The sequence below is a fragment of the Eptatretus burgeri genome, chromosome 5 (genome assembly GCF_056783735.1).
Source record: "Eptatretus burgeri isolate ZD-2024b chromosome 5, Ebu_testis_v1, whole genome shotgun sequence".
NCBI classification, from domain to species: Eukaryota; Metazoa; Chordata; class Myxini; order Myxiniformes; family Myxinidae; genus Eptatretus; species Eptatretus burgeri.
This window is the reverse complement of record NC_140965.1, coordinates 39,493,560-39,520,658: the sequence shown is the minus strand read 5'-3', so window position 1 is coordinate 39,520,658 and position 27,099 is coordinate 39,493,560. Positions and strand designations below refer to the sequence as shown.

The window sequence follows — 27,099 nt, the reverse complement described above, 5'->3', positions numbered from 1 at the left end:
GGAATAAGAGTGGAAAAAAAGAATAGAAATGAGTGCAGAGATTTAATCAGACCTAGCTATGAAGTTTACACAACGCACTGTCCTTTTGTCCCACTAGACAAAAGGGAAGGGACTATCTGAATGTACATTAATAGAATAACTGTCTAGAGACCGCTGTATTATGGTTGCCGTTGATTTGGAGGGATGCGGTTCCAGGAACCGCAACAATTTGATCTTCCATGTTTACATGCTTGCGCATGAAACAGCCAGCTTTATATTTCCTCCAAAGAAATGCTCGATTGCAGGTGCTGCAGGTTATCGTTTCAGGCGGGTAGACCACCACGCCTAATTAGGACCTTTCCTGGTACTCGTTGGAGCCGACCCCAGGAGGCTCCGTATTTATAGTGATGGTGTCTCTAAATTTATTCTCGAGATTAAAAGGTTTTCTCTCGTCTCTGTGCATGAACATGTTTAATGTCTGCTTATGGCTATCTCCTTGGTGTGTTCCAGGTGGCAGAGCTCTCTCTCTCTTCAGCAATGCCTCTGGGTGGCAGATCTTGCGGAGAGACTGAGAATCCGCAAACACAAACCGGTCTGACCAAGGAAGAACAACCTGTGGTAGGTATGCAAGTCACCCCCTCATTTGAGTTTCATTGATTGCTAATTTAATTGACTCAACATTTCATTCACACTTGTTCTTCATTCTGCCCTCATTTTTCAATGGAAACTGTTGTAGTAAGGGTGTACTGATAAAACGTTTCCCTCTCACTCGGGGAACAACGATTTATACTAAAATTAACCAAGTTATCGAAAAAGGATCGAGGTGGTGTCACGGTGGTTTTCGATTGAAGCCTGCCTCCTTAAAGGTCCTTGGAAGTGGAGAAACACTGCAACCTCATAGAGGATGTGCCCAGTCAGTAACTAATTCCTGTCTTTGAAGGTTTTCAGCCTCTCTCTCCTCTCCTCTCTCTTTAATCACACTCCTCCCAAACCCTGTTCCTTCTCTCCCCACTCTTCCCTCCTTTCTTTCCACTCTCATCATCTCTTCTCTTCCCATTTCAACTTTACCTTTCTCAACTTAGGATCCCCCCCCAACCTCTCTCCCCACATGTGCAAAATAAATGGATTATGCTTAACTCGGCATTCATTCTGAAATCATAAAGTAAAGATTTGAGACATTGGTTTACCCGAGTTGAAGATCAAGTTCGATGTGTTAGACCAGTTTCTGGTTTTGTTCAGATTTATGTTTTGTCAAGATCTCTTCATCTGGGTTTATGAAGTTCTCAATATTATCGATAAGCATTCTTATGCCTGACTTTATGATGCCAGCTTAGCTTCAGCAAACATTAGTTCTGATCTTAGAACACAGGGAAAGACTTTATTATAAGGCCCTTCTTTGGAGAATCATGATTATTGCAGGCTTTGTGGAGTGATCTTCCAGATTCTTGTGGTCATGGAAGTAGGAAGCTATAGCAATGCAAGGCTTTGTTGGTGGCCAAATGGTGAGGATTCTCACCTAGAATTACAGAGGTTAGGGATTCTCAAATCTAGCTAAAAGCAGAAATATCCAAGTGTGTTCTGGGACAATTGCCACATCATCATCAGATCGTTGATAAGAGCCCAACTGGCTCAGTAACCACAAGGGAGGATCTAATTAGCTTTCTATTTGCCTTGTTAATGACTCGCAGGGAGGAATTAATCTGCCTTTGCAACCTTTTGTGGTCTACATCTGATGCCAGTCTACACTTTGTCGTTGATTCTTGATGCTCTCAGGGCAACTTGGGATGGGCATAAAATGGTATGACCACATACCTATGAAAAAAGCCAGTGCTTTCAAAAAGGTTTGTAGTTGTGAGGTAACAATAACACTTCTCTCCCACTTTTTAAATAATATATGAATTAGCTAATGAAAAGCTTCACCCACATTCATTGTGTCGTTAAGCCTGGGCTTGGCTTAACAATTAAGGTGGCTGGCTTAAGATCCTTTGGGTCTTGAGTTTGAGCCCTTGTCGTGCCGATAAATAAAACCAGGTGGGTTGACTCAGCCCGTCATCCTTCTGAAATCGGCAAATTGAGTACCAGCTTACTGGAAACAGGGGGCATCACATCAGCAGTACAGCCACACTCCTAGCAACGATGTAACCAGCAGCTACAGGCTGCATATGAAATGGTGATTGTGTCATTCCTTTGTTAATCTTGTTATTTTTTTTTTCTTCATTATTAACTTGTTCATTTTATTTGTGACTTTTTATCTGCTTTATTTTGTTTTACACCTTTTTAGGGTTGAAATTTGAATAGTTAGCTTAACGAATGGCAATTTCATCAACCAGCTTAGCAACCAGAAATTTCGACAATCGGCTTCGCAACCAGAAATTTAGACAATTGCCTTAGCAACCAGAAATTTAGACAATCGCCTGAGCAACCAGAAATTTAGACAATTGACTTAGCAACCAGAAATTTAGACAATTGTCTTTGCAACCAGAATTTTAGACAATCGACTTAGCAACCAGAAATTTAGACAATTGTCTTAGCAACCAAAATTTGGACAGTCGGTTTTACAGCCTTTATCACGAAACCTTGGAGCCCCAATTAGAGTTTTAAATTGACTCCAGTTCCATTCGGAACCTTTGACTAACAAGAAAACTCTAAGTTAAGCAATCTACCATTGAACTATAATACCTGGCTCTAATGATGGACAAAAAGGATATTTGTTTCCAAATTGTATAACTCCTTCCCCCCCTCCCCCACACTGCTGCAGGTTACAGCACTGGGTGGCCGGCTCCGCGCACGTGCTGCTGTTATGTGTGATGATGCTGTGAGCCTGCATGGCTTACTGGATCGCAGATCACTGCCTCTTGATGCACGAGACCACAAGGGATGGACACTGTTGCATATGGCAGCCTCCCGCGGTAGCCTCGCATGCATGAGTCTTCTACTACAACTCGGAGGTAGCTCCTGATCTCAGATCATCCTCCTTCCCTACCCATGTTATATTCTCCCTTCATTAACCAATCCCTCACTAATCCAATCTAATTGCAGATTGCTATGTTTCCTTGCATCTTCTCCCTCATTATTTTCATTTATCCCCTTGTTTGTCTTTGTATTGTCCCAGTCATTGCATTCATTGCCTCCTAGCCTTTGTCAACCCCATTTTTCACTAATCTAGACTTTATGTACCAATTTTATTTTTAAGTATCAATGATGCTATGTACGACCATATATTTAGCAGAATGGGAATTTTTCATTTATTTTGGTGAAAAATGAGGTTGGGGTGAGGTGGAGGGGAGGGTGCTCTCGCAGCGAGAAGCAGAATAGCGTGGAAGAAATATCTTCTTTATTATTATTTTTTTTTGAAAGTCCTTTCAAGGCTATCACAATAATTAATTGAATCTCTTTTTGTTCATACAGAAGTTGAATATAGTTTGAATGTGTGCAAAAGATGTTCATCTTTTATTCTGGTTGAGCGCCCTTAATGAGTTTCTCTGACTCTTTTTGCGCAGTTGACTCCAAGGAGCAGGAATCTAAAAGCGGGTTTTCTCCACTTCACTATGCTGCCATGAATGGTGGTACCGCGGTGGCTCGGCTACTTATTGAGACAGTAAAGGGCTATTCAACTCGAGAAGGTGCAGAGTTGGCCGTGGCTGGGTTGGTTGAAGCTCGAAGCTTCGAGGGCTGGACTCCGTTGCATGTGGCTGCCGGTTGTGGTCACTTGTCAGTGCTACGCTTGCTACTTGACCTCAAGGTAAAGGTTACAAAAGAACTTATGCTTTACTGTATTCATCAACACAATTTATAATCTCTGTATATCTCTGTCATCTCTGTTTGTGCTTCTAAGCCTGGTGTTGGCTTAGTGGTTAGGGTGGCTGGCTTGGGATCCTCGGGTCCTGGTTCAAGCCCTGTTGGCTGCTGAATTAACACCAGGTGGGGTCGACTCAGCCTGTCATCCTTCTGAGGTCAGCAAAATGAGTACCAGTGTACTGGTCCTGGTGTGTGCCCTGGTTAGAATAGGTACACCCAGGGCCGGCGTGACCATAAGGCCAACTCGGCAGCTGCCTAGGGCGCAGACCTCAGAGGGGCGCATTACTGACCTTTAAGGGTCACAGTTTTATGCAAATTATTGTTTTAAGAAAACAAATATAAAAGGAAAATATAATGTTTGTCTGTTTTTTGTTTGTTTCTCTGTCTGACTGTAAGCAAAATATTGTGGTAAAATAAATTTAGCAGTTTCAAGTTTTGTGCTTTTTATCTTTTCGACAAAACATCTGTTTTTAAAAATCGAAGTTGGCAATTTTTGGGGGGATGCAAGTAGCTGGCCTTGCCTAAGGTGAAAAATAGTCTGGCGCCGGCCCTGGCTACACCATATCCCTGTGTGTTGTAAGAGGCGACTAAAGGGTTGGCATCAGGAAGGGCATCTGGCCATAAAAACATTGCCTCAAAAAGGGAACCATTATTGTCATGGGGCCTGCAAGGCTAACCCCTGCTTGAGCAGGGAAAAATAGCTTTAAAATGCTTGTGTGTGTGTATATCTCTGTTTGTGCTTGTGCATCCAGGCACAGGTGGATGGGCTGACTGCCCAAGGTGTAACACCCATGGTGCTCGCGGCGCTTCGCGAACGCCCGGCTTGCGTGCATGCCTTGCTGGAGGCTGGTGCTGACGTGAATGCTCAGCAAGGCGCCGCTCTTTTCTCAGCCACTCTGCGTGGCAGCCAGGAACTGTGTCGACTTTTACTGCAGGTTTGTAAGAGACAATGAATGCGGTTACATGGTTCAGTTAAGAGCTATTCTTGACACTTTTGGTTTGTGACTTCATTGCCATGATGTATGAAAGTAAAAATGTTGGTCACCTACTCCTTGTTTTCAGTTAACCAAGTAGGGGTAACTGACATCAGCTTTTTGACATGAAAATTCATAGTCATAGTCAAACATTCATGACTATTGTTTTGCAAATACTGTACAGCGCTAAACTCTGGAGACATATCCATACATAGTTTAATACAACTCATCAACGCTCAAACAAAGATCCCATTATGGCAATCTCAAACCATTATCGAACTCATCTCAACTCGAGCAGAAGTCTAAATCTCAACTGAACTCAAGCCCAAGGCCACCTCGTCTCAATTCAACCAAAACTCTAACTCATATCAATTTAACTACAAATCAATGAACCAAAGGTCAACCACAATTCCAATTCCTCTCAACTCAAACAGAAGGCAACTTCATTTCACATCAACCTGAAGTCCAACTCATCTCATGAAAATGTCAAACTTAGATCATATTTGTAAGAAATGGGAATTCTAGGCCCTGTCAATGCATCAAGACAGAAATAAGTTTGGCCTCGGTCTTTGTTTATTCACAGAAATGATGATTGACTGCAAGTTGCAAGAAAACACTGATACTGTTTATACAACAAACAAAAATAGGTATACATTTACCTGCATTTAAACATGTGCAAGCATGCTGCTGGCTAGAAATATGCAACTATGAAACTGTCAAACTCGTCAAGGTTATTTAGCACACTACACAGGAATGCCAAATTCAAATCGTCAAAGTCGGTCAAAAACGATTGAGTGATGCCGCTACTGCTTACACATTAAAGGAAATCATTACTACGCACTTCAGATGTCATGGTCCATGATTATAGACTTCATACACCTTGTTTCTACCAAAAAAACCTCACAAAATAGCTGTGAACTGAAATAGCATTTTGCCCTTTGATCTCAACATATACCAGAAGTCCCAATATAAATGAGGTATTTTCGGCCTGTAAGCAATGTGGAGTACAAGTCGAATTGGCTAATTTCCCAATTTTTCTTTCCTTCATTCATTAATAGATGAGTCTGTTCAAAGTATAAGACGCAAAATCAACTATGGTAGTTTGCAAAACTGTCATTCAGAGCAATGGAGGTGTTAATTCCAAGCTGACACACTCAATGCATTGCGAGCTGTGGTACTTCCAAAGTCATGAATATTAATGAGCTGTTTTGTGCAAATTATTTGAATCACTTTGTGTGTGGGATGATCTTTCGGATAAACTCGGAATGTAAATGGTTATTCTGTATGGTTTTTATTTATTTATTATCATCATATTGAGATACAGTATTTAAAATAAGCTACAGAATGATTATATCAGCACTGGCTTCTAGCAGATGACATTATGTTGCAGTTCACAGCTCCTTAATAAACATGAACACATGACACCGATTGTAATGCAAGCACTCAATGTTTGTGCACCTAGCTTTGCAGGCATGAAGCATGATTAACCTTGTTGGTTTTCTCAACTCAAAATTTGTCTTCGTACAACTACAGTATTCGTATTAATCCCTGGCGCTCTGATCGCACAATCCCTTGGCACATCGGTGAGGACTTCTCCACTCCGGGCTCGCTGCGCGACACGTTCGATAACTCGATCGGAGATTCCTCGATTCCAGATTTGCCGTGCGACCCGCCCGAAAGCCCTAAAGCCCATTTTCCTTCCCAGCCCATAAATTATTTGAGCAGTCCATCCGAGACACGAAGGCCTTATTTTCCCACCCTGTAACTGTTCATTTAATTGTCCATTCGTGCATTTATTTTGTGTTCTTTATTGCTTTGTTTAATACTTGTCTTTAATATGTAGTTATATTAAGTGAGGTTAAAGTTATGTTAGGGTGACCAAGATGTGCCCTGGGAAAGCATAACCAGATTATAACACTTCGTCCATGGGAATATCTCATCTGCTTAACTTCGTTTTGCACTTTCTCGGAACACATCCACGACGTGGTGGAAACTTGCTGGTGTGTTTTAAATTAATAATTATTCAATTTATTTCAGAAAATATTGCACTTTATAAAAAAAAATCATTTTTGCAATTCAATGTCGAAAACCAAAGATAAGCATATTTTGAGTATAAGTTGAGGCCCGGGCTCTGAGTATAAGTCAAGTCGATCTCCAAGACCCTTAAGACCCCAATGACCCCGAAAAACCCATTAGTTCCCCCAAGACACGCAAGATCCTTAAGACCCCTTTTACCTTTAAGACACTTTTGACACCTTTAGACCCCTTTACCTTTCAGATCTTTTATGACCTTTAAACGCCTAGAACCTTTAGACCTTTACACCCTTCAAGTCCCTTTAGATCCCTTACACCCTTCAGACATGTCAGACAGCTTGGACCCTTAACCGTTTAAAGCTCAAGAAGCTGAGACCTTTTTTTTTAACTCTTTATACATGCTTGCGAGAGTAGACCTTTAAGACCTCTTCGACAATAACTCCTATTGCAAAATACCCTTTCGACCATGAGACAATTTAGAACCTTTTATACACACACCACATAAACATCTACAGTGTTCTTGCAAAACACAGACGATACTTTTTTTCAGCAAGTAATGCACAAACCTGACCCACCTAGGGTGTGGGTACTCTGCTAGTTATTAACAAATCAAAGCAGTACATACTGTATGATAAACAGCAATTTAAAATACAAGTTCTTTTTCAAGGAACTTCAGTGCAGGAGGATGTCATGAGTCCCATCAAATATGTATCATGTAGCACCGCCTGGTGGTATCCAGTATTACCAATCATCTTACGTAAAGAAAGTTTAAACAGCTTGGTTTATATGCATTACAGTGATGTTGAGATATGAGTGAGAATAATTCGAAATTTTCAAAATGTTTCATTTCACTCATTTTAAGTGGAGGTTTCAACCAAAGCATCCAACACATATCTTCACAGCGACGAGGAAGTGATTTTTGCTCATACCATATACATATGTTCCAAAAGGACCTGGACAACTTTGGTTGTTAATGTATTTAGAACCACAAATGAAACAACGATACCCTTTGGTTTATATGATACAGAAACTCATAAAGTTTTGTGCACACCATCAATACACTTAAATGTGAGCTCCGTTTGTCACGCGCAGGACATCAAGGTGGTACATGAGTTCTTGCCAGGTTCGGCTCAGCACGTTTGCGTCCACCAGTGTGCATGCAGCTGTGATCCGAGAACGAAGATCCTGCACGTTTGCCACCTTGGTGTTGTAGACATATTTGACAAACCCTCACAGAAAAAACATTAAGGAGGGTTATGCCTGGTGACCGTGGCTGGTCCGTCTCGGCCAATCCAGCAACCTGGAATTTTTTCATTTAGACCGGCTTGAACAACTAAAACCCAATGAGGGGGGAGCACCGTTCGGTTGAAAAATGATATAGGGTTGCAGGTCTTTGTGAAGACGAATCCTTCCAACATGTTCATGTACATTGAGGTCACTGTATCCTCCACAAAGAAAAATGGAACCACAAAACAGTCATGGAGAAGGCCACACCACCCATTGACCTTTAGACTGTCACATATGTGTTCAATGACCTTTGGGAGTTTTCAGAGCCCCAGATCCTCAAATTGTGCCAGTTGACCTTCCCCGATGCATGAAAGCAAGCTTCGTCTGTGAGTATGACCTTTTTCAGGTAATCTTCATCATCCTCTATGCGACTGAGCATTTCCAAAGCGAAACGCCTTGCGTTTGGGTCCGTCATTTGGTTTGAGTTCCTGTGAAACCTACACCTTATTGGCATAATGCTTCAGTCTTTTATTCAAAATCCTGTGTCCAGTGGTTGTTGGTAGCCCTATTTCTGTGGATGTGCATCAAATTTATTTTCTGGGTCTTTGTTGAGGTGATTCACATATTCGTTCAACGTCTGCTGCACTAGTTCTTGGTTGACCGGTACTTTTCTGTTTCTCACAACTTGCAGTCTCCTTAAACCACTTGTACCGTTCTCTGATACTAGTCCACAATGGCAGATTTCTTCCATACTGTAATGTAAAGCAGTTCCTGCGGCTCGATCTGGATCTATTGCTCACACCCAATGACCCCTAAAGATCTATGATCTCGCAAGACCCGATGCTGCTTCGGTTTGGAATAAAACCCAGTTACCTTACATGGTGTCACAAGTTAACCGGACCTGCTGCTTTCTAACAAACGACCATCCACAAGTACGGTATGGCGTTTCCAAATTTTCAATACCTGACTATCAGGTTTGAATTCATCAAGTTTGAATTTACTTTCAGGTCTGGTGGTTTAATGTAAAAGAAAATGGCAACTCCCCAGGAGAAAGCTCAGTGCATCCAATGGTTCATCGAGACGAGGTCTGACAAGCAAGTTCAGCATAATTTCCGGAGCAAAGGAGAAACATTCCAGTGATCACCATTGCTCGTAAGAGAAGGGGAGGAAGTATCATTGTGCTCATCATCGTCTGAGATTCCCATCTCCGGTTCTCGTACACATAGTCAGTGTGGTTGGCCAGCTTGTTTGAAGATAGATGTTGGTGATTCCTGCGGAATAAACGGTTTCCTGCTTGGAGCATGTATGACCGAGGAGACTCGTGTTTTTGTACGATTTCACCAGGAATCCATTTTCTAGTGCCAGAAAGTAGTTCCATACGGACTTGCCGACCCTGTAAAGGTGGTCGCTCTTGAGCTACTCGATCATGATAGAACTTTTGCTTGGTCTTTTCCATGTCAAAATGCCGTTTAACCTCATAAAAGCTGTAGGGTTTTGGTACAAGTAAGCTGCGCTTTGCAGACATCTTGTTACGTGGTCTTCTACCCATCGACAGCTGTGCAGGGGACAAGGGTAGTTCTTCTAGGGCAGTGGTCGGCAACCCAAATAACAAGAAGAGCCATTTTTTTCAAATTTGGTCAAAACGCGATTTCTAAAGAGCCGCAATGCATGTAAACCCTATTTCAATAATTGAATAACAGGACAAGACGCACATATTGATTTTTAATGCCATACATGTTTATTGAGTTGGTATCAATGAAAGGGGCCATTAAATTTTCTTCAGTACATTGAGTCAGCTTACCCATATTTACCTCCACCACCGAAAGTGGAAGGAGGTTATGTTTTCACCCCTGTCTCTGTTTGTTTGTTTGTCCGTCTGTCTGTGTGCAGGATATCTCAAAAAGTTGTGGACGGATTCGAATGAAATTTTGTGGGCAAGTTGGGTGTGTGACAAGGACCCACTGGTTGGATTTTGGGGAAGATCCTTATCCGGCCACTATAATTTTTGATGAAGTGATTCTTCACCATTAAGAGATCGGGATACAACAATATATAGCACAATATCTCAAAAAGTTATGGACGGATTCCGCAGAAACTTGGTGGACAGGTTGGGTATGTGACAAGGACGAATTAATTCAGTTTTGGTGAAGATCCAAATCCATATCCAGATACAGAATTTTTCAATTTTCAAAGTCATTCTTCACCATTGAGAGATGGGACCAAAAGCTATACATATATGGGACATTTTCATGAAAGCTGTTCAGCTAACGGTAAAGAACAAACTCAAAAATCAACTTTCTTTGATATTCTCGAAATAGTGCTTGAACCCCTTATAAGGCCAAGAAAATGTTCAAATGATGTCAGCAACGCAGGATCACCATATAATAAGGCCTGTGCACTGACTGGGCAATATATGCTTGATAAAAATTATCGAATAGTCTTTACCGTTACCCGACCCGCTTTTGTGAAAATGTCCCATATAGAGTGATAATTCAAAAATGTATGGGGTCCGATTATGTTCTACTGGATCAGGCATTACGTGACGGATGTATGCACTCTACTGAGGGTCCTTTTAGTTTATTGTGATTTCTCCTGTAGAGTTTCTTTGGAGATCCGTTTGATGTTTGGACAGGACGCTGTCGTTTTCATTTTCATGCAGGACTTCAAACTTGCCTCGTTCAATTGGTTTCTCAGTGCGCTTTTTATGCAATTCATATTTGAAAACACTTGCTCGCACAGGTAAGTCGATCCAAAGATGGACGGAATACCCAATGCATATATCTTCACGTTACTGAAGGTTTCCGGTGAAGAATTCCAAACTTCAAACACTATTTGTTATTGTTTTTTAAGATCATGCATTTCAGTCCATCTGTGTTGAAGTGCCAGGGTAGATCTGTGCCTTTCTAGATTTTTGAGTTTGGTCACCAAGCCTCTGAATTTAGAACTTCACACGTCCTTGTCCTGCAAATCGTTCAGTTAAAGTTCTAGCTCTGCTCGGTCTACTCCTGTAAATGCTGGAAAGTTGAGTGCAGAAGTGTCTGCTTCAAGGGGTTTCAACACAAATGATAAAGTTACATTTTCCTTTCTGAATTCCTGAAATCACCCTGCGAAGGCTTCTTGCATCTCCAGTATCACATTTTTTTCAGCTTCTCGGTGTCTAGTTCATAGTTTGTCTCCTCTGAATTGTTTCAGTGATGGGAAATAAGCCAGCAAACCTCTGTCCATGTCTCTCACAAACAATGCTAGGTTTCGCTCAAATGATAGCACTTCTTCTAAAAGCAAGTGAGCTGTGTTTCCCTTTCCTTGCAGCTTTCTGTTAAGGCCATTCAAAGGTGAAGTGATGTCCACCATGAAAAGAAATCTCTGAAGCCACTGAGGATCTGTGTTCTGCATATTCACAGCCCTTTCCTGCATGAACACGTTCACTTCTTTCAGACAAGCTGCAAAACGCACAAGCACTCTTCCCCTGGAAAGCCACCATACCTTGTTGTGCAGAAGAAGGTCCGAATATTGACAGTTGACCTTCAAGAAGTTCACAGAACTGCCGGTGGTTCAACCCTCTTGCCTTATTTTGTTGACCATTTGTACAACCGGGTCATCACTTCTATAATTGACAACCAATCCTTCCTATCGGCACGATTGCCGCAACAAAATAATGAGCAAAAATTCACCATTTTAACTCCTATTTTAACAAATGTAAATGCAATGATGCAGTGCACGTGCACTTCGTTTTGTTTGTTGGTACTTCAAGATGGCAGATAGAAAATGTGGTGATGTCACACGCACATGCACCCTCCATTGAAGGGGGAGTTATCAAAACAACATCTCGTTTGTTATTTAGATACAAGTCGTTCATTCCAGGATTTTCGCTTACATGCCCAGTGAGGATCAGGGTGTCACTAACTTTTTAGAAGGGGGGTTCGAATGGTAAACTGAGGCTGCGAAACAGATTGAAGCAATAATATTGCCGACAAGATGGCGAAAATAACCGCGTAATGGAGAGCAGGCTGTGCGCGGAGCACAATGTGTAGGTCTTGCTCTCAGAATTCGCCGGTAATCTGATGTATTTTCTTGTTTATCACTGTCAAAGTTCTCAAGTATTATTTTATCCTTTCATGACATTCACAAAGATTTTTTTTCTGAAAATTAATTTATAATGAGAAAAAGAGGATTTTATTGATCAGGCTTGGGAGCCACACTAAAGTCCTTAAAGAACCGCAGGTTGCCGGCCCCCATTCTAGGAGAGTGGTGTCGTTGTCTAACAAAGCCAGATGTTTGTCCTCCGCTTTCTTCCACAATTTTCTGTACAGTTTGCACTGCTCTTTCAGCTTCACCGTTAGCAAGAGCAAATCGAGGGCTGCGGAAGTAGTTTGGCAAATGGCGTAATCAAAACAGAACGATGTGAACTCTTTGGACACTAACAAGGATGCATTGTCGCTCCTAAGACCCTCAGGTATACCATGTGTACTAAAGATGGATTTTAGAGCATCAATCGTTGTGTGGATTCTCATATCCCTGAGCTCACATACCTCGAGAAATTTTTAATCGTAATCAACAACCAAAATGTATTGTTTTGACTCAAACTCGAATAGGTCCATGGCGACCTGATTGAATGGTAAATCTGGAATCTGTGTCGGTATGAGCGGTTCTTGAGGAAGCTTATTTTGGTAATCTGCACATGTAGTGCAGTTTTTCACTGCTTCTTCGATCTATTGGTTCATTGTTGTCCAATAGAGTACTTCTTGAGCAAGCTGTTTGCACTTTACAATACCAAGGTGAGAGCTGTGTATGATGGAGAGCATGTGCTGATGGAGACTAGGAGGCACGACGATATGCATACCTTTATAAATAATTCCATCAGAGACACCTAACTCGCTCTTTGAATCCCAGTATGGTCTCAATGGAATGGGCACTTCGTTTCGATAGCTGGGCCATCTAGTGTGGATCACGTCCAACAGAAGTTGTAACTCTTATCGAGTCTGTTCTTGCAGCTGGACATCTACAGCAATGAGGCCAAGGTTCTCTCCTTGGTGGTGGAGATGAAGTTTAACATGGAAATCTGCTCCAGATTGACTTCTTATACAACTGGTGAGTCTGATAAGCACGAGATAGTATATCTGGTAGCTGCATGTCTTTGCCACTTTTATACACTACCTCGAGATCGTACCACTGTAGACATAACAGCATCCTTTGCAGACGCATGGGAGCAGAGAGAAGAGGTTTTTTTTTGAAAATCTGTTGAAGTGGCTTGTGATCCGTAAATACAGTCACTGTCTTGCCAAATATGTAGCAGTGGAATTTCATACAGGCGTGGAGGATTGCATTTCTTTTTCAATCTGAGCATAGCTCCGTTGTTCCACCTCTGAGAGGGACCGCAAAGTCTATGCAACTGGCTTCCCTTCATGCATTAAGATACCACCGAGACCGCTTTGACTTGCATCCGCATGGATCTCTATTGGTGCCTTCATGTCATAGTATCTCAGGACATGCTGCTCACAGCGGAGATCCAATAGTTTACGGAAAGCTTGGTCCTGTGCAGGTTGCCAGTCAAAAATACTATCAGCTCTCAGTAAAGCTCGAAGTGGTGCATTGACTTCACTCATTGGAGGAATAAATTTAGCCAGGAAAGCAACAAATCCAAGGAAATGCCACACGTCATCTTTATTCCATGGAATTGTCATATTACGGAGGGTTTCAATTCTTGAATGGGTCAGGCTTGAGTCTGTCTGCAGTAAATAGATGCCTGACATACTGAACATCCTTTTGGCAAACTTTGAATTTTTGCATGTTCAATTTAAGGCTGTAGGATGTAGCCCTCTCCATGACTTACTTTAAAATGTTGCCGTGATTATGTTGATCTTGTCCTGCAATCAAGATATCATCCATGATCGTTGTGGCTTCAACAATGCCATCCAACATTTGATCCATGATACGCTGAAATATTTCTGGGGCACATTTCAATCCAAATGGTAGCCTCAGCCAATGAAAACAACCCATCGGTATGTTGGAGGTCATCAGTTTTGATGACTCCTCATCCAGGAGAATCTGTAGAAACCCACTCTTTGCATCCAGTACTGAAAATAAGTTGGCTTTTGGTATGTTGGAGACCACCTCTTCAACCATCTTCATGGGATAATGTTCACATTTAATGGCCTTGTTGAGATCTCTCGGCTCCAAACATATTCTTAGCTTGCCATTGTGAACTGCAGCTACCATTGAGCTGACCCACTCAGTTGGCTCCTCCACCGGAGTTATTAAGCCGTTATCTACCATCTTGGTCAATTCCTTGATGATCCGAGGCAATAGCGCAGCGGGTTGCTGACATACAGCATGTACAACCCCATTGGCTGTTGGGAAAATGTTGATTCGGTAGACCCCTGGTAGGGTACCTGAAGTAACGATTTTGGGAAAACTCGTAGCTCTGGGAGAACTGATTCATCATCCGCTGACTGAACCCCGGCCAGGGAACTCAGTTGAGCAATGAGGCCAAGGTTCTCAGCGGTCTCTCCTGATATCACGTTCTCTTGATCCAGATTGAACAGCTCACATGAAGCTATTACGGACCTCCCCTCAAATTCCAGGAAAAGATCCGTGGAAGCAATTGGCCGAATGATGTGGTTGGAGTAAGTTTTCAGGGTTCTCTTCGACTTGTGAAGTTCAGTGTTAACTGGTAGTCTTTGAAAATCCCTGAGTGTAAGTATATTGCACCTTTCCTCTGTATCAATACAGAAGGTAATGTTCACAACACCACTGACTGACAGTCTGTGACCATTTGTCATCTGCCAGAGTACCGATGTTGTCAACCTTGTATATTCGAAGAACCTCCAAATTGCCTTCAGGTAGTTGTTCCTTGTTTTCTCCAGCATCGACGAGGAGTGTTTTGCCCAGTCGCTGTCGCCTACGGCAGACCACCATCCAATGGTTTCTGGTGTTTGGAATAGGAACAGACGGAGCCGACTGCAGGACATTTCCCTTGGTTCCACAAATGCCGCTCATCCTTGCCACATCTACTGCATGCTTTAAAAGCTTGCAGCTGTGATGACGAAGCCCAAGGCTTGGGATGCAATTTGCTCTGAGCTGTGATATCTGACACTCCAAGTTTGTAGTTATCTTCATTCCGCACTATGCAGATTTGCTTGCGAGACAACTGAAACTGTTGGACAATTTCCAGAGCCTATGCTAGTGACAGTCCTTCACCTTGATCTAGTAACCTTTCCTGCACCCTGGATTCAAAAATGCCACCATGATCACATCTATTAGAATATCCTCGGGATCTGCATACTTGCAATCCATGACACCAACCCTCAGGTCCTTTACAAAGTTATCAAAGGTCTCCTCACTCTCTTTTGTTTCCGCTGCTTGAGCCGGTACCGGGCGATCTGCTTGTTCTTTCTCGGTCACACATATGTTCCAACATGATCGAGTACCTTGTTGGGATCATCTTTCTCAGTCTCCTCCCATGTGAACGTTTTATAAACCTCACAGCCATGAGCACCAATCCACGTGCCCAGGCATCTGCCTTTTTGCTTTGGGTTTAGCTCCGATAGCAAACTCGATGAATGGGTTTAGTTTAGCAAACTTGATGAATTTCTGTATCATATAAAACAAAGGATATCATTGTATTATTTGTGGTCCGAAATATATTGACAAACAAATTTGTCCGGGTCTTTTTGAAACACCTGTATAAGCAGCAATGATGTTTGTTGAAGATAATGTTAGCTGACTTCCAAGCAGATGGAAGATGATCTCAGGCAAATTATGGAGTGTATAGAGCAGAATGTTTTTTTCAGTACAACATGTTGTTCTTTGATTAAATCCATCAGTGAAGCAACGGATACTCTTACGAGGACAATATACAACTTGGCTTGTGTGCTTGTTTGTTTGATTTCTACATTCCTTAACCACTGGATGGAATCAGTTTAAATCTGGTGGTTGTATTTGGGGTGTGCCCAGGAAGGCAGTAACAACTTCTTGTAGTCGTGGGGGTTCGTGAAAGGAAGATGCAAATTCTCTGTATAAATGTGTAGCGTATAGCTCCACCCATTGCTTGTGGGAGAGGGTATTGCAATCAGTTGTGGAGATGATTTTGTAATTTTGTGCTGTACATCTGGCATCGTGCAAGTGCTTTACTGACCCCCACCAGAAGAAGGAGGTATTACACTCCAGTAGGGAGGAGGTGTTTCTCGTGAAATATGAATATTGCTTCAATGGCCAAGATGCAAAAATAACCAAGAGCCATGTTACATGAAATCGCTGACAGAGAGGAGCAGATCCAACACTGGCTCGCCCAGGTGACGGACAGACAGCTCTGCACATGGCAGCACTGCGTGATGACTTGGAATGTGCGCGCCTTCTTCACCGTTATGGTGCCGATGGCTCACGGGGAAACACGGCTGGTGTGAGCCCACTCATCGTGGCGCTGCGCCGATCTTCCTCCTCTCGGCCCTGCCTCGCATTCCTGAGAAACGTTGCAGGTAGAGAATTGCTTATTCGGGAAATCACAAAATGTACAAAAATGACATTTTAGGAGTCACCCAAGTATTATGGACACAACAATGTCAGAATTTCTTGAACACTTTGTTCTTTCAGTACATGAACAAAGACAGTATGGTATAATTGACATTTTGAGCCAGTCTCGAACACCCTTCACATTCACACTGTTTTAAAAGACATTAGGTGGAAAAGAGGAAAACTATCACAATCAACTTTATGACCATTAATTTGTCTGGCCTCAGATTTGATACCCCTAATGTGACACATTATCCCCCAGTGTCATCATGATACTGCACAGGTACCTCAAGAGGCATGGCATCATTCAGTGGGGTTGTTATTAGCTCAGTCCCATCTCCCTTCCCTGGTGTCCATAATATGATCTTCGCATATATTTTGGGTAACGAGACCTTTGAGCTGCTCTCACAGCCAAGCGAATTCTGCATGTACGACTATATTATTGCAAAATGCAGCACATAATGAGGAGAAATTCAGCAATTTCCTCAGGTACACCAGGGCATGGCTTATCGAGGTCTCAGTTGATGTGAGAATCGCCGGTGGAATTTCATGATAGGGACAAGGGTTATGCACATGGGTTGACCTGAAATGACAATAAAGGTGAGATTGTAAGAGTTCATCACTTCTGCATATTTTACTCTACCTTCCCTGTTCCAAACAGCACAGCCGCGCCTTTTGCAGGATCTCTGCCGGCAGGTAATCCGACGGACCGTTGGACCGCGGCGTCTTACGCACCTCTCAGAACTGCCTTTACCACATGACATATGTGACTTTGTGAAGATGCGCCATGATGAAGGTGTACTCGAACCATCGGAGCGTGTCGTAACTCTTCTGCGTGCCTTGCAGTCCTGCAAGCAATGGAAATGATACCTATTGGCAGCCAGAGCTGGTGATCATTTAGCTGTTGATCGTTTTTGCTTGTCGTTTTTAGTACAGCATTCATCACATGTGATGCATTTCTATGTTGTGAATGTTAATCTCCTGCTTTATTTATTTTCAGCTTTCTTTGTACTAAAAATGCACTGACTTACACAATGTAGTTTATTGACTTGGAAATGAAGATCTGTGACCGTTTTTATATTTTTAATCCACCTCCTTTTAATTTTGGCCGAAGTTATCCTTACCTAAACATGCAAACTATAGGGTGCCCCACAGAAAACCAGGAAATTTGGTACAGTTTATTTAAAACAAAACAAAAGCAAACTTAGATGTAATGTAAAACAAAGATACACTTTATTTTCAAACAAAACAAAAGCAAACTTAGATGTAGTGTAAAACAAAGATACACTTTATTACATGTTAGTTCATTGATACTCGTGCGGGCCCGTAGGTGCGGGCCCGTAGGTGCGTGCCCAGAGGTGCGTGCCAGTATGTGCAGCTTCGTTCCTTCACTCTCGTAAACGATGACTGGATTGGGGCATTGTTTCAATGAGATCGGACCAACCGTATCATAAATGGCCATAACTTGGGAAACACCTGGGAAACATACTCAGGTCCCCAGCGTCAATTGTGACGTCATATCAAATGAAGAAGAAGAATAATTGTGACGCCACCTCTCTCGCCCCCTCCTCTCTCTCCCCCCTCTCTTTCCCCCCTCTCTCCCCCCTAGTCTCGCTCCTCCTCTCTCTCGCCCCCACTCTCTCGCCCCCCTCCTCTCTCGCCCCTCCTCTCTCCCCCTCTCTTGAATTATGACGCCCCTCTCTCTCACCCCCCTCTCTCGCCCCTCCTCTCTCCCCCTCTCTTGAATTGTGACGCTCCCTCTCTATTGCTCTCCTCTCTCGCCCCTCTCTCGCCCTCCTCTCTCACCCCTCTCTCTGTAAATGTATTCACAAATGTCTACCAAGCACAACAATTAATTCAAACCTTGGGAAAAAACAGCTTTCAAACCCTTGGGAAATGGCTGTTTCCCTTGGAAAAATTCAAACCTTGGGATTAATTATTAACTTGAACAATTAATTTAAACCTTGGAAAAAAAAACAGCCTTCAAATCTTGGGAAACACTTGGGAAACAGCTGAAACGGATGAAGAACGATATCAAACCATGAAAAGGCACAAACTCAGGTCCCCAGCGTCGATTGTGACGTCATACCAAACGAAGAAGAAGAAGAATTGTGACGTCAATCATGCAAAAAAATAATAATAATAATAATAATAAATAAACATTAATTGTGATGTCATTTATGATGTCATAGCACCGTGTCTTGTCATTGGTTGACAGATAAATGGCCGTAACTTGGGAACCGCTTATCCGATTAATATCAAACCTTGAAAAGGCACATCCGCGGGTCTCCAGCAATATTCCTGGCAAGTTTCAATCAGATCGGACGGTCAATCGTGCAAAAAAAATCATAATAATAAATAAATAAATAAATAAATAAACATTACTTGTGACGTCATTCGTGACGTCATAGCACCGTGTCTTGTCATTGGTCAGGTATGGGAGCATGTGCCAGAACAGCGCGTCACTGCGTCCACTTTCCGCCGGTACTCCAGGGGCCTCCGTCTGGCCATCCCCCAGACAGATGCCAGGCCCATCCCCATCTCCTTGAGATGATGGTCAACCTGCTGCAACCACGAGGCATGTGGTCGGCCCACTGGCCTCCTCCACTCATGAGACTCCCTCGCTGAGAGAATCTGGTGAGCAGGATCAGCGTCAGGAAAACGAGCCACATGTCCATACAGCCGCAACTGATGCTCACGGACTATGCAGGTAACAAATCTCATCTGAGTCTCTCTCAGCAACCGCTCGTTGGACACAAAATCCGACCAGCGATAGCCAAGGATTCTCCGAAGAGACCTGGTACCAAAGGAATTAAGTCTCCGTCTCAGATCCTTGGTCAGAGTCCAAGTCTCGCATCCATAGAGCAAGACTGGAAGTACCAAGGACCTGAAGACTCGAACTTTCGTCCTCCCGCACAGGTACCGGCAACGCCACACCCCATGATCCAGTGAATCCATGACTCCCCATGCCCGACCCAGACGTCTATTGACCTCTGACTCACAGCCAGCAGAGACATGAATATCACTGCCAAGGTAAGTGAATCTCTCCACGACCTCAACATCCTCACCACAAGCAGACACAGACAGGACAGCAGCATCCAAGATGTCACCGAAAGCCTGGATCTTAGTTTTGACCCAAGAAACCCATAATCCCAGCGGCTCCGACTCCTCTTTCAGCACCTCGAGGGCCCCGAAAATGATGTCTAAAGTCTCCGCAAAGATGACTGCATCATCTGCAAAATCAAGGTCCGAGATCTTGACATTCCCAAACGATGCACCGCAACTTGATCTCTCCGACATCCTCCCTAAAATCCAGTCCATACAAGTGCTGAAAAGTGTAGGGGCAAGTACACACCCCTGACGAACTCCAGTAACAACTGGAAATAAGTCAGAGATGGTACCACCACACTTCACAGCACTCTCAGTACCAGACTAGAGTTCAGACATCAGATCGATCAGTTTTGTGGAACCCCACGAAGACCAAGAATCCTCCAGAGGACATCCCGATTCACTGAATCGAATGCTTAACAGAGATCAACATAGGCTGCAAGCAGCCCCTGCCGAAACTCTCATCTGCGTTCGGTGAGGACACGAAGGGCAAGGATACGGTCAATCGTTGACCTCTTTGGTGTAAAGCCTGACTGCTCTAGACGCTGGTGCTCAAGCAGATGGTGGCGAACCCTATCAAGAATTATCCGAGCAAAGACCTTGCCCGGCACTGAGAGCAGCGTCACCCCTCGGTAGTTGTTGCAGTCTTGGCGATCACCCTTCCCTTTTCAGAGAGGGACAACAAGGCCCCTCTTCCAGTCAGTTGGGATGATGCCTGTGTTCCAGGCAGAGCACAAAACTGCATGCAACAACACGAGTGCAGCATTTCCACCAGCCTTGAGAAGTTCAGCATGGATGCCACAGATCCCTGGAGCTTTGCCCCGTTTCAACTGGTTCACCGCAGCCCGTGTTTCCACAAGCGAAGGTGGACCACCATTGATTCGAGGATCAACAACAGGGATTGTAACACCCTTGATGTCCAACTCGACAGCTGGGGGATCAGCCTGGTACAACCGCTCAAAGTAACCGGCCCAGCGGGCCTTCACTTCAGACTCCTCTGTCAAGAGCCTACCACTCTCTGCTCGAACTGCAGTGCTCCGAGGGATGGGCTTGGATGAATGCAATGTGCGAATTCCCCTGTAAGCGGGACGAGAATCACCTGTCCACAGGTGATGCTCTACCCCCTCACAGATTCCTCGCACATGGGCCTCCTTGTCCACCCTCAGTGCACGTACAGTTTTACGCCTCAGCTCCCTGAACAGCTCGGCTCTGCCATTCAGCTTGGCCCTGCGACTCTGGTCAATGGTATCCAGTGTCCCTTGAGAGACAAAATTCTTCTTTGCCCTGCAGTGAGCTCCAAGACATCCACCGGCAACATCAAGAATGGTGGTCTTGAAGGCACTCCACAACTCTTCAGGACCCCCCAAAGCACCCAGACCCCCCAAGTGTCCACTTAGCCTATTCGCAAACTCCTCAGCTACTCTCTCATCCCTGAGCTTGCCAACATCCAGCCTAGGCTGGGATGGTACCATTCTCCAGGATTTAAGGTGCAGCTTTAGAGTTGCTACAACAAGCCTGTGGTCAGTATTGAGGAACTGAGCACTCCGGTAGACCCTGCAGTTCTGGATCATCCTCCAACGACCGTCAATGAGGACATGGTCAATCTCCTTTGCCACACCACCAGCGTTGGAATACCAAGTCCAGCAATGAGCTTGTGGGCGCTGAAACCATGAACCAGCCACCCTAAGTCCATGACTTCTTGCAAAGTCAAGGAACTTAGTGCTGTTCTGGTTCATATTTCCTGACTCATGGGGACCAACACACACCTCATAACCATCCCTATCAGTTCCAGTCGATGCATTGAAATCCCCCAAGACTAGAAGTGTATCTCGTCTGGGGCACTGATCAACCAGAGACTCGAGCGTGGCGTAGAATGCATCCTTCACGGTGAGATCACTCGCCTCAGTTGGAGCATAGACAGAGACCAGGGAAATGACACCTCACGAGTGACGAATCCTTAATCTCATAATACGCTCGTTGACCGGTGTTACCTCAATTATCATTGGGGTCAACTTATTGGACACAGCTACAGCAACTCCTTGGGTATGGTAACCATCAGAGCGACCAGACCAATAGTAGGTGTAACCACCCACCATTATCTCGCCGCAATCCGGTCTCCGAACCTCAGAGAGAGCTGCAATCCCGATGTCCAAACGCTTGAGCTCAGATGATAACAGAGACAGGTGATCATCCTCTCTTTGGGATAGGACATTCCAGGCACCCACCCGAAGGGACCGCCTCAGGTTAACCCAAGGTGACCGCCGTCTGGTGGACGACACCTCAGCACCACTCCGACACACTCTCCCGCAATCTGACCCAGGGACGTTACCCCGTGGTTCCCCTCCTATCATCAAAGATTGGGGGTCTCGAAGGCTTTGCCCCAATCCCGTCATCTGGTGAGCTGCCCTGCGAAGGGAAGCTGCACAGGAGGTACTCCCACGGAGTGGGTTTTCAGATTTTTTTGCGTTTTTGCGTTTTGCGGAATGAAGGGTTTTACGGTGGCCGGAGTGCAAATCCTGCCACCAACCTCCTCATAAAAAAAGTAACCCAACTGCAGGAGGACGTCCGCAGACACAGTTGGGCACTAGATATGGATGGCCGTTGGCTCACAATGAGCTCCTCCGCCCTTTGACAGGTTTTGTTTTTAATCCTGCTGGGTGTCCATATCCAAACACCCTCCTCACCAGAAAACCTGGTGGGGGAGACGGTTTCGTCGCCGACAACCCGACCATGGAACAGGTTAGTACAGGTTTACATGGTACCAGTAGCAGGTCACAGATCGAACCTGACCTGACATTCGACGTTTCGAATGGCATTGGTTGACAAATAAATGGCCGTAACTTGGGAACCGTTTATCCGATTAATACCAAACCTCGAAAAGGCACATCCGCGGGTCCCCATCTGTATTCCTGGCAAGTTTCAATCAAATCGGACCGTCAATCGTGCAAAAAAACAAATAAATAAGTAAATAAACATTAATTGTGACGTCGCTCGTGACGTCATAGCACCGTGTCTTGTCATTAGTCGACAGATAAATGGCCGTAACTTGGGAACCGCTCGTCCAATTGATATCAAACCTCGAAAAAGCACATCTGCGGACCCCTGGCAATATTCCAGGCAAGCTTCAATCCGATCGGACCGGCGGTCGTCGAGAAACTGCGGTTGCATACAGACACACACACATACAGACACACACACACACACACACACACACACACACACACACACACACACACACACACACACACACACACACACACACACACACACACACAGATTGCTGGAATTATAGATGGATGGTAAAATATGGCAAAATAAATCTCAAAATCTCAAATTTCCTGGTTTTCTGTGTGGCACCCTGTAGATCTATTTCATAAAAAAAGATAATTTGTTCCCAATTAGTGATAAAAAAAAATGTTTTTTTTCCACATACTTCCCTTACTATTTGAATTGTTTGCAATACACCAGGTCTAAACCCCGCTGGTACAGCTACGTTGGCCCAACAGTTGCAATTATGTGAGGCAAACTTCCACTTGATCATTGGATGAACACAGTAGTAAGGCAGTTGCCTTCAAACACCTTCCCTTCTCTTCCTGGAAGGCAACTTCAGATAATTCCACAAATAATGCAACAAGTCTATGTATGTCCAGTCTCAGGAAAGCCTGAAAACAACATCAGGCCAACTTCAAGACTGAACTTTCAAACCTGTTTCCTTCGTCAAAGACCCTGTGGCAACTTGTCACATCTTCTCTGGTGTATGCTCTCCCTCCATCCCTCTCCTCATTTCAAATGGCATCATAGCCGACTCTTCTTGTCAGAAGGCCGAATGTCTCAATTGTTTACTCAACCCTTCACTCCCTTCAACTATCCTCTCGTACCCAACTGCTCCTGAATACTGTCTTTCACACTTGAGAAGGCTTCTGACTAACCTCGACTCCGATTCTGGGACAGACCTAGATGGGATCAGTGCATGTCTCATAAAAACCTGCTCTGCAACTCTTGGTCATCCTCTTTCTGCTCTGTTCTCTAGATCATTCTCTCTGGGTCATTTTCCATCTGCCTGGAAATTCGTCAACATCACTGCAATGCACAAACATGATGCATAAACAGATCTTCTTAACTACAGGCATATTCGTTTGCTTCCAATTATAAGCAAGGTCATGGAAGCTGTCATTGCAGTTGACATAAAATCCTTCCTTTTCATCAACAGACAGATCTCAGATCATCAGTTCAGTTTCAGACCCGGTCATTCTACCTTGGACATGCTTGCTTCTACTCTCCCAACAATGAATGGAAGCCTTCAAACTCAGATATGAGATCAGGGCCATCTCTCTGGACATATGTCGGAGACTTGATACAATCTGACACCCTGCCTTGATTTCCATACTTGCTGCTTATGGCATCCAAGGCCACCTCCTCTCATGGATCACTGACTTCCTCCACTCCAGTATTCAGCATGTAGCTCTTAATGGGATCCTCTCATCTCCTCTCCCTGTCAAGGCCAGAGTTCCCCAAGACAGTCTTGGGCCCATTCTTGTTCCTCATCTCCATAAATGATCTTTCTAATTTGCTGGAAATTCCTGCTTATCTCTTTGCTGATGATTCCACCCTCTGCTACAATCATGTCATCTTTAGACAGGCAAGCAGCAGCTTCGCCCCTCTATGCAGACCTTGATAGAATCGGGAGTTGGTCCATCACTTGTCTTGTAACACTGACAAATCCCACACACCCACCATGTCTCTCCGAAAGGACCATCTGGCAAAACCTTCCCATTTACTTCCTAAACAAACCACTTAAAGAGGTTTTGTCACTCAAAACGTTTGCACCTCACCATCAGCTATTATCTTTCTTGGGCAGACCATATTTCCAAGATGGCCCTGAAAGCCAGATGCTCATCCTTCGCTCTGCAGGATCTTTCCTTGGTCAAGCTGAACTTTTGACAACCTACAAGACCTTTATTTGCAGGTTGTTAGAATACTGCTCTCTCCTTTGAGCTTGCACCGCAGCCTCACACGTTGTCCTTTTTTATGCCATGGAAAGCAAGGTCCTGAATATCATTGGAATCTCCCTCGACGAAGCTGTGTCTATGCCTGGTACTTTCACATTACAGACAGGTTGGTGGCCTCTCTGTATTGTACCGCCTCCTTTTAGGTCTTGTACTCTCTGCTCTCTCTTGGCTCTGTCCGTGGCAAGTTTCTTCAGGGTGCACATGGTCTGCCAGAAACCCTCTTCTTGTCTTCTTGTTAAAGTCCCAAGATCCAGGCTCACTGCTCACCTCCACTCATTTGTTCCTCTTTTCACTTGCCTGTGGAACCAGTCTGTTCAGTCCCAGTCTTCCATGTAGGGTTTCAAGACAGCTGTGCACCACTACCTCAGGTCATCCCTCATCACACGCATGATCTCTACGACCCCAAGTGACCACATTCCCAAGCACCCCCTTTTTCAGGTTATTGTGATTTTTACCCCCTATCCCTTACCTCTTTTCCTTTGTTATCTGTCGGTTAGTTTGTTCCTTTGTTTCATTCCCACTTTCCCCTACCTACTATGTTTCATTCATCTTGGTCACCGTATGTGTTGTTCTCCCCCTCCCCCTGATCTCACTCTCACTTCTACTCCACTGTTGGTGTTTCCACCTTTCCATTTTGTTCCCTTCCATGCTGCTGTTGCTCTTCCATGAGCCTCGATTATGAGTACAAAAAAACACTGGTCTGTCATCTCAACGTTGGTATATCATTGCCGGATTAACACCCAACGCTGGACGAGTGTCATCGATATCCACAACGCCAACCATCTCTTCCCTTGTGAAAGCCAATGTGGAACCGACGTTGGCGATGTTTGGATGATCAACCGCGACTAATCTGAAGATGGCAACCCAAACCAAACTTTGGTCCAACGTATTTGTGCCAGCTGGGAAACAAGACAATTGTAGTTCCAGCTATAAAACAAATGAGGTGAGAAAAATCTCGATAATTGCACTCCACATTTGCATTTTATGCAATGATATCCTTATTAGTATATACTATATATGTATAATATATATATATGCAATTACGTTTCTTGTAATTATTAGTTCACTGCAGTTGTTATCAAAATGGATTGGGTCGGGTTGCATCGAGCCGGTATATCACCTTGGCAATGCAGCTGGTTTTACCATGACACATGACCCAGATCATAATGACCCCAAAACTAGAAGTCCATGCACCAGACAACTGCACTGTTCCTTTGTTGTCACCTCAAAATCACCCCTGGCATAGGAAATGTGGACATACTTTAATATTTATTCGCACTATCTGCTAACAATTATTTCCACCAGACTTGGTGTTGTAATGGTTAGAGCGTCCACTCTGAGTCTGGGACGTCAGCGATTTGAACCCCGGCTGAGTCACATCAAAGGTTTTAAAAGTTGGTGCTTGCTGCTTCCTTGCTTGACGCTCTACATTTATAGGATAGTGCACGGCCAAACAACGTAGGTTGGCATCCGTGGGGAGGAGGAAATTTCTCATTATTTACGACTGAGAAAATTGTGGAGAGAAAAGTAACGTCACAAAGATGGCCTGGGAAGTTATGCCACTTCCCATGTCAAAGGCTGTTTCTCTGAAGTCAAGCTCGATTTCTGCACCAACAATTTATGTTGCAACTCCTCCATGAACTTTGTCTACCATAGGTAAGGTAAAGACCCTGGAAAAAGCAATTTTTTTTTTTTTTTTTTGGCATGATGGCACATCAACATCCCTGGCCATTGGACTGGTAGGAATGTTACTCCACATTGTACATAATTTGTTAAGCCACTAGATAATATTATAGCCCCAGATAGGCCCTTGAATTCTGGAAGGAAGAAACCAATGTGTTTTGCTGACAATTTTATTGAATAAAAATTTGTCGAATCCTTGCTGGTTACCTGCCCACCTCGCAATTGATCAACACATTTTACTTTTGTGCAGCTTTTACAAAAAAAAAAAATTGTCATGGTGATATACAGTTACAAAATTCAGAATGGATTGATTTATGCCATTCTTGCTTCAAGGGACTTTGTGACAACTTGTTCAACATTTATCCACTTCCTTTGAATATGAAATGGATGTGCAGTTATCCATGGTAATGTTGATTGAGTGAGGATTTTCATTGCTAAAACTAAAACGAAAAGCAAATCATAAAATAGGACGGAATTATTAATTACAGGTCCATGCTGATTCATTGAATAACTCCAGCACATACGACAGCCAGCCAAGAGATGTTTGAGGCTAAACCAATCCTGGATGGGTTGCCACTCGGACGCAGGATACACAATCAAAGGTGCAGGAATGTGGAATTTGGCCAGGATGCTGGTGGTAACTCACCTCTTCTTCGCGAAGGACACCATGCGTGGGATCTTTGGAGTCCACTAACAAACAGATGGGTCCTCCAAAATGATTTCCATCCATGGGATGGCGCATGCCTTGGTACCTCACCCTAACTGCGAAAAACCAAGAT

At 43.9% G+C, this 27,099-nt stretch overlaps 1 protein-coding gene and 1 long non-coding RNA gene across 2 annotated transcripts; one reads left to right on the top strand and one right to left on the bottom strand.

The window, feature by feature from the left end:
* Positions 1 to 464: 464 nt before the first annotated feature.
* On the top strand, positions 465 to 26,519 carry ASB7 (ankyrin repeat and SOCS box containing 7). The gene is made up of 6 exons (XM_085881542.1): positions 465 to 597; positions 2,738 to 2,927; positions 3,480 to 3,721; positions 4,530 to 4,712; positions 16,273 to 16,486; positions 17,182 to 26,519. The coding sequence occupies exons 1-6, from the start codon at positions 517 to 519 to the stop codon at positions 17,385 to 17,387; spliced, it is 1,116 nt and encodes a 371-aa protein (XP_085737668.1). The 5' UTR covers positions 465 to 516; the 3' UTR covers positions 17,388 to 26,519.
* On the bottom strand, positions 16,480 to 27,099 carry LOC147026280 (uncharacterized). The gene is made up of 3 exons (XR_015058271.1): positions 26,967 to 27,099; positions 17,256 to 17,368; positions 16,480 to 17,103 (listed from the first exon to the last, which is right to left on the bottom strand). It is a non-coding gene; the product is annotated as an uncharacterized LOC147026280 (long non-coding RNA).